The sequence below is a fragment of the Triturus cristatus genome, chromosome 1_2, assembly GCF_964204655.1.
Source record: "Triturus cristatus chromosome 1_2, aTriCri1.1, whole genome shotgun sequence".
NCBI classification, from domain to species: domain Eukaryota; kingdom Metazoa; phylum Chordata; class Amphibia; order Caudata; family Salamandridae; genus Triturus; species Triturus cristatus.
The window spans coordinates 542,444,086-542,457,517 of NC_140580.1; the positions used below are offsets into that span (position 1 = coordinate 542,444,086).

General features: G+C 45.0%; 1 protein-coding gene across 1 annotated transcript in view; it reads left to right on the forward strand.

Annotated features, from left to right (window-relative positions):
* Positions 1–13,432, forward strand: part of MORN4 (MORN repeat containing 4) — a 77,989-nt gene that overhangs the window by 24,556 nt on the left and 40,001 nt on the right. Inside the window, exon 2 of the mRNA XM_085606375.1 lies at positions 9,145–9,233. Within this exon, the coding sequence (XP_085462501.1) occupies positions 9,167–9,233 (67 nt within the window). The 5' untranslated portion in view covers positions 9,145–9,166. The remainder of the gene's footprint in view (positions 1–9,144; positions 9,234–13,432) is intronic.

Here is a 13,432-nt window from a genome sequence, read left to right on the forward strand (position 1 = left end):
TTATTACTATGATCTGCAAAATAAGACTTTCTATATCCCTCCTCTGCCTCATCCCAAACCTCAGTCCAAAGGGACCTCCTTCAAAGACCGCCTAGACAACAACGCACTCAACAGCAAAGAGCTCTTCAACATCGTGAAGGAACTCTCCAACCCCAGCTCCAACACCAACGACATTCCACCCTCACAAGACCTGTGCGACTCGCTGGCCACCTTCTTCCACCGCAAGATCGCTGACATCCACGACCGCTTCAACACCGCAACCGCCCCGGCAACCACCGAAGCCTCCACCCCCACGTGCACCAACCGCCTGATCTCCAGGACCCACATCAATGACGAGGACACCATCAAGATCATGAACTTCGTCTACTCCGGATCCCCGTCAGACCCATGCCCACACCACATCTTCAACAAAGCCAGCACCACCATCGCACCCCATCTCCGGAAAGCCATCAACATCTCCTTCGAGACAGCTACCTTCCCAGAGAGCTGGAAGCACGCCGAGATCAACGCCTTGCTCAAGAAAGCCAAGGTGGAGCCCAAGGACCTCAAGAACTTCCGACCCATTTCCCTGTTCCCGGCGAAGGTCATCGAGAAGGCCGTTAACAAACAACTGACCAGATTCCCCGAGGAGAACAGCATCCTGGACCCGTCCCAGTCCGGGTTCCGCAGCAGCCACAGCACGGAAACTGCCCTCATTGCTGCCACCGACGACATCGGGACCCTGCTAGACAACGGAGAAACTGCGGCCCTCATCTTCCTGGACCTGTCAGCCGCCTTCGACACGGCCTGCCACCGCACACTACGAACACGCCTCCACGACGCCGGGATCCAAGAGAAGGCCCTGGACTGGACCACTTCCATCCTCGCCGGAAGAACACAGAGCGTCCGCCTCCCACCCCCTTCTGCTCCGAAGCCACCGAGATCATCTGTGGCGTACCCCAGGGCTTATCCCAACGTTGATCAACATCTAAATGGCACCGCTCGCCCACGTCGCCCGACTGCACGACCTCAATATCATCTCCTACGCCAATGACACCCAGCGGATCCTCTCCAAAGACTCCCACACTGCCAAAACCAACCTCCATGAGGGAATGAAGGCTGTCGCCGACTGGATGAGAAACAGCCGACTGAAGCTGAACTCGGACAAGACGGAGGTACTTCTCCTCGGATCCACCCCCCTCTGCCTGGGACAACTCCTGGTGGCCGACCGTACTAGGAACAGCTCCAACGCCCACCGACCACGCACGCAACCTAGGGGTCATCTTCGACTCCACCCTCTCCATGACGAAACAGGTCAACGCCGTCTCTTCCTCCTGCTTCAACACCCTCCACATGTTCCGCAGGATCTACAAGTGGATCCCCACCGACACGAGAAGGACGGTCACCCAGGCCCTCGTCCGCAGAAGACTGGACTCCGGCAACGCCCTTTACGCAGGAGCCTCGGCCAAAATCCTGAAACAGCTCCAACGCATCCAGAACGGCTCCACATGCCTGATCCTTAACATCCCTCACCGCAGCCACATCACACCCCACCTGAGAGACCTGCACTGGCTCCCCGTCAACAAGAGGATAACCTTCAAGCTCCTCACCCACGCACACAAGGCACTCCACAACACCGGACCAGCATGCCTCAACAGCCGACTCAGCTTCTACACCCCCACCCGCCAGTTCCGGTCCGCCGACCACTCCCTCGCCACTGTCCCGCGTATCCGAAGAGTGACCGCCGGCGGCAGATCATTCTCCCACCTTGCCGCCAAGACATGGAACACCCTCCCCATCCGCCTCTGGCAGACCCAAGACCTACTGACCTTCAGAAGACTCCTCAAGACCTGGCTCTTTGAACAGTAGCAGCATTCCCCCACCCCTTAGCGCCTTGAGACCCTCACGGGTAGTATTGCGCTTTACAAATGCTCTGATTGATTGATTGATTGATTGAGTTTACTACTATGATCTCCCTATTCACCCTTACTAGAATCTTTCCCCTGTTTCCTGCCTTTGACCTATCCAAAACCTCATTATACTACTATAATCTCCCAAATAGCACTATCTACACTCTTCCCTCCTCTGTCTCATTCAATCAGACTAATAGACTCACATGTCCAACGCTCAAGTTAACAACTTCTATTTTCCTATACGAATCCATCACTAATCCTTTGGGTTCTGGAGTAAATGTAAAATGTAAATGTGGGTGTACTTGTAAAGTGCACTGTGACTCCATGGAGTATCCTGGCGCTGAAGACCGCTGGGGAACCCGTCCTGGTTTTCCCTGTGAGATGGTCCCTTTCTGGGTATCTCCAAGGTGAAACCAGGCATCCCCGGTTAGAGTAGCATGCTACTCGCTAAAACAGCGCTTCAACGTCTCATCAAGGGTAGTAAACGCTACATAAATACAATTACAATAAATAGTGCAGCACAACCCTTCCTAATTTCATGTGTTGAGAAGACAGAACTGCTTCTGTAGGAATGTTCCCAGGATATAGAACTCGGTTTCCCAAGCAGTCAGAAAAGCCTTACAACAAAAAAGAGCTGAAAATTCTCACATGGAGGGAACATGATCTATCTGGGATTTTCTATTAAAGTCTTTCTTTTGTAATAACACTGGCAGTATTTGCTTGCGTAAGATTTATATAGGTTTTATATAAATCTATTTATATATAGTATTTTTTTCAAGGTTTTTTCCAATGCATTTGTGATTGTGTTTTTTTTTTGTTTTTTTTCTTCTTTCTCCTATACTTCAGTCGCCTAAAATGTACCTATTCAGGGCTGTGCACAGCCTTTGACTGTGAGCAGTGGGAGAGGGGGGTGGGGAGCCTCACCCTGTGCCTCAATCTCAGAGAAACGTCAACATCCAGGTGTTTAGCTTTTGGCCTAGGGTTCTCGGGCCCAAAATGTTCGGCGAGAGCTAATACTCCCTCAATCAACCATGTTTGCTTATGTTTTTTAATATGGGTTTTCGACCTGCCCTAGAGTGTGAGGACTGAAAGACCAAGAAATACAAAAGGATGTCACCCGTGTGTAAATAAATAGTATGCTAGCATGAACTGCAGTAGTATAAAAACCATTTTCCACAGGGGCCCATGGATGATTTCCCTTATTTCACAGAAATTAGATCTCGGTGATAGCCGCTGCAGAGCTTCACCCTCACTGATTTGGTTTAGTAAAGGCTTCATGAAAACTAAAGCTAAACTTGAACATTTTATATTGCAGTTCGTGCCCACTGATAGCTGAACCTTGCAGGAAAAGGTGCAACCATCTCTGAGCTTAGCTATTGCTGATTGTTTAATTAGAAATATTTGATATCTAATCAAAGTCTGAATATTCTAAATGCAGTCAGGACCCATTGTGAACTGCCAAGAGTAGCTTAAAAAATCTGAACAAGTTGTATATTGTTCTGTCAACAGTCTTTTATCGAAAGCTGATCATTCTAACTTTGTTTGGCCCGATTGAAAACTCTGCCTAGCTCGGTGTGACTTTATCACTACGGTCTCTGTACCCAGAATGTTTTATTTTATTTTGTTATTTTATTAAAGCGAAACCTGTTTTATCTGAAAACCTGAAGTAATAGGTACATAAATAATTTAGTTTTTTTGTTTACGACAGTCAACAAAACAGTATAGTTCGTTTTTGGGACGGAAATGTCCTCTACATGGCGATGGACGTGCTTCTCTGCCCAACTGTACTGTTGTCTGGATCCCAAAGGCTTTTGTTGTCAATGTTCAACATGGATCTTGCATGTGCACCATGACATAGGCCTGTCTCGCGGATTGCGGTCTCGTTGGACCGGGAGGGGTGCCCAAAGCGCAGCCCTGATAGTGTTGGAAGGTTACTGCCTTCACCAGGTAATGAGCAGCACAAGCATGCTAATTCTCAACATAAATAAGTATAGAATTCTAGAAACCGTCCTTCCCTGTGCCTCGAGTTGTGAATATCCGTAAAGTGATGCAGTATGGATGGGGGAAAGGGTGTTAATGAGTAGCAATGAGGAAGTACCCATTTTGTTGTAACTTCTGGGGGTAGGAATGCCGTTATTGAAGTGGGGCAGAGAGACAAATGGAATCTAGCGTACAGGAGAGATGTGTGTGCAAGAAGGGAGGGGTGGGAAATACAGAAGGAAGAGGACAGTGAAGGATGGTATTATACAAAAGGCGTTAGATAAGAGGAAAGTGAGTATGTTGACACTATCTTATCAGTTAATCTTCGATGAAGCATCTACGCACGATCTGGGACCATGCAGTCCTCCAGAACATACAAGGAAATGTGTCATTAATGAGAGATGGCCAGCAAGTTAATCAGCGTAGTCCATTAAATAAGCCTTCTTGAGATTAGTAAAAGTAGAAGGTTTTTTAAAATAATTAAAGTGCACTAAAAAAGGCAAAATGATAGTCAAACTGCATGGCAAATCAATATATGGAATTAGCATAAGGCTCGATCAAAATGCAGCAAAAAGTCTGACATGAAGTCAAGTTTCAAATTGAAATATTCTAAATCCTAAGTAAGAGACCGACTTGACTCCCCTCCAGAATGGTGCTTTTTTGTAACTTCATAGTGAAAATCGCAGTATCTGCATAGGGCAGAGGTCTTCAAGCTTTTTGACCACGAGACCTCCCTGTCAACATTATTTAGGGAGAAGGACCCGCTCCTGACAAAAATTTCTGGAACCTGCTGGTACTCATCCTCGGCAACCATAAACGTTCCCAATTCCTACGGCAAATCATTTTTATGGTGGGAAAAAAAAATTAAATAGTGTTTAGCAAACCAACAAACCAAAGGTTTGTGGGTGACTGTGGATTGGTATCAGAGGCTTAATACACTGTTGAAACCAAAAGTCTCAAAATAATTACCCAAAAATTCACAATGGTACTTTTTCACAAATAAAACATATTTTGGCAAAACTTATTTGGATGATAACACCTTTCTGAACTAAAGTGATGAGTGTGCTAGTTTTTCTCCAGAGAGACGGTCAATCTGTGATTGCACCTTATCAATACCAGTTTAACACCCAAGTATAGCAATAAGCAACAAAACCGTGACCAGTCCAGCTTTGCAAAGGTCTCCTACTGCGCAGCAACACTTGTTGCTGCTTTTTAGTAACTAGTGAACCGGTTGAGCTATAAACACATTTTTGGGGGTTTTAAATCAGCAGCTTATGTGGCAATGATTGACTATGTGGCAAATCTATAATTATGGTTGCACAATCGCATAATCCCAGTGGCCCTGGGTATAACGGCTGTAATGCATGGGCTGCAACTTTAGTGCAAGGCATCCAAGGAGAACCATACTATATTTCATGGGATGCTGGTGGCTTGCCTTTTACAGCTGCATGGAACAGGAGGTTGCTGAACATCATTCATCATCATTGAAACGTACCATTTCCAGTCATTAGTGATGAACTGTAAGGTCTAAGAAGGATGCTTTCTTTAATTCTAGGGGAGGAAAAGGTCCCTTAATCTTCTTTCAGTCATTTTTGCGGGGCGCCTGGAGGGCCTTGAGAGTGTGAGTGCTTGGGTGGGTCGAAGGTTTGGCTAAAAACAAAATATTCTGTACGTTTTTTAGGTCCCTCACCATTAGGTAGCTGCATATAAATTAAGGGTCAGCTCAAATTAAAAAAGTGCTACCCGGTGGGCAATGCAATATAGTACATTATTAAACCTCTAGTAGTTAATCCACCTTAATAAACAGTCTGTGTAACTAGAGAGCCACAAAATTAAATCTTGGTTGGTGCTGTGGAGAATAGCGATTTGTGTATGTTTAGTAATACCAGGTCATAGCCTGTGACTGAAAGCACTGTGAATATGTAAGTCATTATTATACGAGCATTACACACAGTATAAGATAAACTGCTACAAAAAGTGCAAACCGTTTTACGATAAAATGGTGCTTCCAAAATATGGATTTTAGTAATACCCAGACCATACGCAAAGCAATTTTCGTGCATAACTGTCCCTTCAATGCCTCCTCTGGGATAGTAAGCGCTATGTAAATACAATTGCAATTAAAAACATGCACTTCAGAGCTCAGTTGTCCACTCAGAAGTACCTTTTCTAGCAAGTTCTTTCAGTACCTTGATACTTTCTGTGAAAACTAATTTGAATATGGAAGTGAAGTACCCCAACATTTTAACCTATTGTCAGATCCCATAAAATGCATCCGGGCTACTGATCTGCTGATAAAAAAAGTCTGCTACAGGAAAGTCCGAATAGGAATTCGCAATGTGCCTGCCAGGTAAATGACAGTGTACAGAAGCAATCTGTAATGTATATTACCATGTGTTTGGGCACTTCTATGGGTATAAAACACTCCTATTCTTCCAACACATTTCACCACAATTTCTATTCCAGCCTGCCTGCCCTACCACAGCTTTTTTTTTTTTCTTGCTCCTTACTGGCCTTCAACACCTCCTCCGGGATACTAAGCGCTATGTAAATATATTTATAATTAGAAGCACGCATTTCACAACTCATCAGAAAGCTTCCAGTGAGTCGATCAATGAAAGCTAGTACCGGCTCCCAAGCATTCTTTTCAGCTGCAAATTGCCCTTTGCATTTTCAGATTAACTCCTAGCACATATTTACATTCCTTTCAGGCAAGCAGGCATCCTGGAAGGAAAACTTGTTTAGCTGTCCGACTATCTCCGGTTTCACGGCACAAGAGAAGGATCCCTGAATGGCATTGCAGCTTTTAGTATTTTAATTTCATTATGAACTGTCCGGGGGCGTTTTTTTTCTTCTCGAGAGTCCAGGCAGAAGTGAGGCCCGGGAATGCGTGACCCCCTTCCCATGACTCCACGGCCCCCATGGGGGCTCGCGCCCCACAGATTGAAGACCTCTGGCATAAGGTGATCAAATTGTTAGAGGTTATCAAATCAGAATACAGATTGTAATGCCACATCATCTAATAGCTTTCCTGAAATAAATATTATTTTAACCCCTTTTCACCTAATGTCGTCGGATGTAACAGCACAAATCTAGTGAAACTCAAAACAATGACCAACTCATATAATGAATAGCCTTACAGTGAGGACCTGGCTTGGCAGTTCGGGCTGGTCTGTTCCCATGAGGCACAGGGTCAAGACTGATTTGCATATGGCCAGGTCTAAACTGGGGTGGCATGGTGAGCAAAAGAATGATGGATTTAACCCAGATCTCTTGACTGATTTGTTCTGCATTCCGTTCATCAGCTGTGTGTCTTTTGCTTTCTCGCCCTAAGTGCACCAGGTATGTCCAGACGTGGGTCCCAGGCTCACTGTGTCACTGGATTCAAGCTATCCTGGCTGATGAGGGGTGAAACCCCGAAACCAGTCCTAGGATGCTTGTTTCCGGTCCTAGGGAGGACCTGGCTTGGCAGTTCGGGGCTGGACTGTTCCCATAAGGCACAGGGTCAAGACTGATTTGCATATGGCCAGGTCTGAACTGGGGTGGCATGGTGAGCAAAAGAATGATGGATTTAACCCAGATCTCTTGGCTGGGGGTGAATGTTTTGATTTGTTCTGCATTCCGTCCATAAACTGTGTGTCTTTTACAGTGGCACAGGCATGATGAAGAACCTTCTATTATTAAGAAAGGAAAACGTCCTCTGGGGTTCTTCAAGAACAGCATGTCAACGCAATGCAGAGACATTTTGTTATGTGCAATGAGAGGAGAAATGAAAAGATACATCATGGCTGTGTTGAGATTCAAAATGGATTCCGAGCTAGCTTGAGCCTAGTTTCATCAAGCATTCGAAAATACAGTTTTATAAAGTGAAGCATTTTTATTTTTAATGCAAAATGTTCTTGATGTTAAGCATTCATTTATTATTCACAAATATCTTTCTCCAATATTATGTTATTGCCAAAGGATATTGTAGAAAGGGTATATGAAGGAAGATGCAGGGTGCGTGGGAATGCAGTCGAAACGGCAAGTGATGGATGTCGATGGATACTGGATGAGTTGGATTAAGTCGGGACTCCAATGCTGTGAGCGGCATAGTCTGTAAATAGATGGAAGAAGGTTTTAGTTTAGTTGGAGGAATGGAGAGGGGGAAACTGAGAAAGGGGTAGCTCGTGTCAAGAGGGCCATGTTAAGTGGGCACAATGATTAATTGTGGAACAAAACTCAGCTATTTGCCTAAAACAGGGAACAGGATAATTTCAATGGAGGTTTGCACACGTCCTTCAAAATATCACTCTGGTAGAACTTGGAAATTGAAAACATCTCTTACAATGGCATTCTCTTGTAAGTGTTTGACAGATTGACTGACTGTTTTTCTTTCCCTCTCAGAGCCAGATGTATCAACATTGTATTTTGCAAATCGTTAATAGCGAATTTTATCGATTCACTATTATGGACTTGCAAAATGCAATGTATATAAGTTTCGCAAATAAAATTGCGATACCGATGCATTCCTTATTTGCGACTCGCAAATTGCAAGTCGCAAATAAGGAATGGCTTCCCATTCATTTCAATAGGTACTTGCAAATTGCGCATGCAATTTCAAGGGTGCAAGAGGGCCAAAAGGACACCCTGTTGCACCCCTAAAATATGCATGTGTGCACATGTGGCACACACACATGCCCTTAAAGGCATGTATGTAGGCCACATGGCACCTAGAAAAATGCAAAAAAAAGTGCATTTTTCAAGGAATTTGCAAATTACCACCAACTTGAAGTTGGTGGTAATTTGCGATTCCTTAATTCCAGGTCGCAATATTTTTTTGCCTCCAGCATTGCATTTAAGGAATCGCAAATTGTGATTCCCTAAATGCGTTCGCAAAATAGGTAATCGCAAAAATTACGATTCCCTATTTTGCTAATCCCTTTTGAGATGATACACCCCAAAAGGCTTTTTACCGTTCGTAAACGGGCCAGTTCTGCAAATTGGCCCGTTTGCGAACGTTAAAACGCTTGATACATCTGTCCCTTAGTCTTTTAGTCTTCTCCCAAGATACTTTGATCATTAGGCTAAGGACAATTTGGCCCAGATGGATATTAGAAGCCATGTCCAAAGCCTGACCCATGATTATACGGAATGACCTTCTCTGATCAACTGGATCCAAGACAGTTGTCTTACTTAAAGCCAGGAAAACTGAGTTTTCCTGGCTGAATTGTGTTACAGAACTGAAGATGTCCTTCAACATACAATTTTTTGACAGCTTTCTTCTTTGCAGGTCCAACCCTCTGCCTGAAAAAATGACCCTCATGAAAGGCTCCTTCACCTACTCCAGTGGCGAGGAGTATCATGGCGAGTGGAAAGAAGGTAGGAGTTCATATGATGGGGTTTATCAAGAGTGAATGGGAATTTGATTCAAAATGGAGGGTAAAACATCGGAACATGCCTTACTGTTCTCTATGTACCTATCAGAAATCCACCATCCCCAGAAGTCTGAGAAATCATGTCCTAGACTCCAAAATAGTAGAACTCCTTTTCCATTGTAGTGTACTATTACATATATAAGTGATGAAATAACTGCATATGGCATATTTCCTCCCTTTACGTTGTTACATGAAGGACCAGGGAAGCCAGTGGTGAAAAAGGAAGCCATATCTGATCGATTCACAAAAGCCTTTTTTTTTAGCTTCAAGACTGACTTAAAGGTCATAACTTATACATGTGCACATTTCCTGTTAATCACAAAAGCCTAGGTTTCACAGTGTGAGATACATTTATCTAATAACTTGGTGTGTCTTTGGTGTCTGCACTTGGGACATGACTCTTAAGTCTAGTAATAAGTGTGAAGGTGACTCAAAACTGGAAGGAGGTTTGCAGTGCGTAACAAATTGTGGGTTTCATGGATATATGTTTCACTTCCAAAATAAGTCCTCTCGTAAGTTCAATTTCAAATGTAAGCATTATAAAGTGAAGCGGGACTCAACCTCATCCCGCATCTCTGACATCAAGGGGAAGTCACGAGGGCGTCAAGATGTAAGTCGCACTCCGTTGAGGTTACCAGTCACTGAACAGATTCCTCAGATGACCCCACCATGCCCGAAGTTCTTCCGGCCGTTGACGACCCCACAGCAGATTGAGGCCATCTCAGAGGCCATGTTAGAAATGTTCAGTGTGCTTTTGGCTCCCTCGGCCATGCTGTCAGGCCCCATGTAGGTGTAGGGGCCTCCAGTAGGGTTACTGCGGTAGGTTTGTCCCTGCTGCAGACTCTCCCCTTGGGATCCGTTTCTGTGCATGTAGTGACTCCAGTGTAGACTTCTACTCCACCCCCACGTTCTATGGTGGTTTCCGCACCAGTGCCAGCACCACAGGTACCAGATGATGTCCAGTGCTAACATCCATGTCAGACCTCAAGCCAACATCAACCCAAGCTCGACTAATATCACACTATGAAATTACAAAAGCGCACCCAGATTTCATGCAGCCTCTTATCCTGTGTCACCGGTATCGGAGAGGCTTCATTATATTTTTTTACTCTAATTCTGACCCTGTGCTATACCTGGGTACACCCCAGGATGTTGATGCTAATGGTGATCTCAAAGCGGATGGCTTGCTCATTAAACACTTGATGCCTTGCTTGATTTACAAAGACTAGTGGGCTTGAAACCTCTCCTGAGACCGAGCATGACTCGCCACATTTGCCTCCAGTGGAGGCGAGTGCCTCATTTGCATTGGTGGTCTGGAGGGCAGCTGAGGTGCCAGAGTAACAGCTGCCATCCTTTTAGACCAAAACACATGTTTTGGCATGAACTCTGCAGCCATGGCCATTAGACTTTGAGCCCTTACTTCCTTTTAATGACATCCTCATAGATACTCTGATGGCTACCTGGTCAAACCATGTTCTTGCCCGCCTGTGGACAGGTAAGTGGACAAACGTCAAAAACAGGCGCCTGGTGAACCAGATGTTCTAACCAAGCAACCCACTCCACTGAGCCACATTGTGCAACCTCAACTAGTAAAGTTAACCCTTATTCATTTTCCACCATGTCTCTGAATAGAGAATCCGAAAGGATCGGCTCATTTGGCAAACCTGTTTTCTTCATCTAGTCTGGCATTCCAATCTATAAATGCATTCTGTCTGAGCGCATTCACTCATGCACTCTGGGACATGGCCCCCGAGATCCTCCTGGTAGTCCTGGAAGCTCTTACAGCCTCTCTGGCCCAGACATTACATAAAGGGCGAGAAGCAGCCTAATACATTATCTGTGCAAGTTAAGATACCAGGGTTTGCCTTGGCAGTGCGATTGGTACCAGTGTGAACCTTTTGGATGTCATGAATGAGTTCTACTCGGTGTTCTGGCGACGTGTAAGCTTTGCAGATGGACATACCCTTTGATATGTCTCACTTCTTCAGTGAGAAGGCGCACACCACTTTGGAATGCTTTAGAGAGAGTAGAGCTGCAGTACTTTCCTTGGGGTATTGGGCCCTGCTAAATAATTCCTGCACCTGTTTTGGAAAAGGGGCTACTCCACAGGGCTGGTGTATAGGCAGCGACCGCTTTCCCAACAAGTGCTGCAAAAGACAGGCCAATCCTTTTAGACACATGGATGCGGATCTGGCATGCAACGGGCCCACCCGCAAGGGGATCAAACTTCCAACTCCTCCTTTCATGTTACAGCAGCTAACAAACTTCTTTAGCTTGCCCTCAGCAGAGCACGCCCAACCAGTGGGAAGCAGGATCTGACACTTCGTTCTAGGTTGACACATCTGACTGGTAAGTCCTGTAAATTATTCAGAAAGATTGTCCTACCTTTTTCTTTACTGCAAGTCCAATATCCCTCCAACACCAAGGATGCCATAGAGCGAGTGCAGTTTCAGAGAATGGCCACTGCTTCCTTCTCCAGTGAAAGTACGTGCAAGCCATAGGTCTATTTTGGACCTTTGGCCCCTGACTGCCTTTTTGCAGAAGGACAAATTCAAAATGCTCACACTAGCTCAGATCCTTTCTGCCCTGGACCAGGGAGATTGGACGATGTCCTTGGTATTGCTCAACTCGTTTTTTAATTTTTCTAAAACACGCCCTGCGGCCCCATAGATATTACTTGCAGTTCAAGGTGGTTCATGAGCATTTTCAGTTTGTCATGCTCCTCTTTGGCCTCACCAGCGCCTCTCTGGTGTTAAACAAAAGTGACAACAGTGGTTGATGTCCATCTTCAGACATCAGGAGTTCCTGTCTTTCCATACTTTGATGATTGGCTGTTTAAGGCGGGCTCACCTCAGTTTGTCAGTCATGGACCTCCTCCGGATGGCTGTGGAGCTTACACCACAATGATGTTCTATCATAACCAAGGCAACGTTCTGCCTGATTCGATCACAGAAGCTCCCTTTCATTGATTGAAATGATTGGATCTACCACCGACACTGTAATGCGTTTCCATTCTTGCCTACGTTAGGTAGGGAAATGGATGGCTTCTAACTATCTTAAGTTGAACTCTAGTAAGATGGAGGATCTACTGTTTGGGGCTCATGCTAATTTTTGGTCACCAGATCTCTGGCCCCTAGAGTTCGGTCCACTTCCTAAACCAGTGACCAAGGTTAAGAATTTGGGAGTCATTTTTTACACCAAATTGTCCTTTGAGTATCATGTTAATCAGGTTACTTCTTCTTTTCATACATTACAAATCCTGCCAAAAGTTCTCCCTTTTATTCCAGCTGAGCTTCGTAAGTTGGTGGTCTCAGCACTTGTTCTTTCGAGAGATGATTTATTGCAATGGGCTCTTTATTAATCTTCGTATAAAATGTTTGGTCAAACTTCAGGTTGTTCAAAATGCCGCGGCCAGGCTTCTATTGAACATCCCGAGGTATAAATCAGTCTCTTCGGCATTGAAGGACCTTCACTGGTTGCCAATAAAAAAACGTATAGAGTTTAAGGCCCTCTATTGTTTTTAAATCCATCCATCATATAGGACCAGGTTTCCTAAAACAGAATCTGATACGCTATATCCCAGCACGAAATCTTCGCTCCTCCTTGTTCAATGATCTGGTTGTCCCCAAGGTAAAAAGATGCTCTTGGGGAGGGAGAAGTTTTCTGGTGGGTGCTGCTAGGCTGTGGAATTCACTCCAGTCTTATTTAAAACATGAGAACAATCTGTTGGTGTTCAGGAAGGCATTAAAGACCTGGCTGTATAATCATTGAGATGTATGTATTGCCTAGCCTAAATGAGTAAGCGCCTTGACACCCTCGGGTGATTGTTTCGCGCTTTACAAATCGCCTTATTTCATTTCATTTCATACTGGATCTGGTGGCGTTTAAGGTTTTCTTCCCTTTCTTCGAGTCTGGGAAATTCAGGCTATTATCCTGATGTTTCAGGCTCGATCCTGGATTGAGGTGAGTGGTGGCTCTCAGGCTTCTTGTCCTTTTAGCCTTGTTTACCCTCCTTGTCATCCACGCAAGGTAGGACATGCATGCCATTCAGAGGAACTTAGTCGCACTTGACCCATCATCAAGGTCACCTTTCTGACAATATCCAGGCCTTGAATGAGGCAGCCCACAGTCTTCAGTGATGGT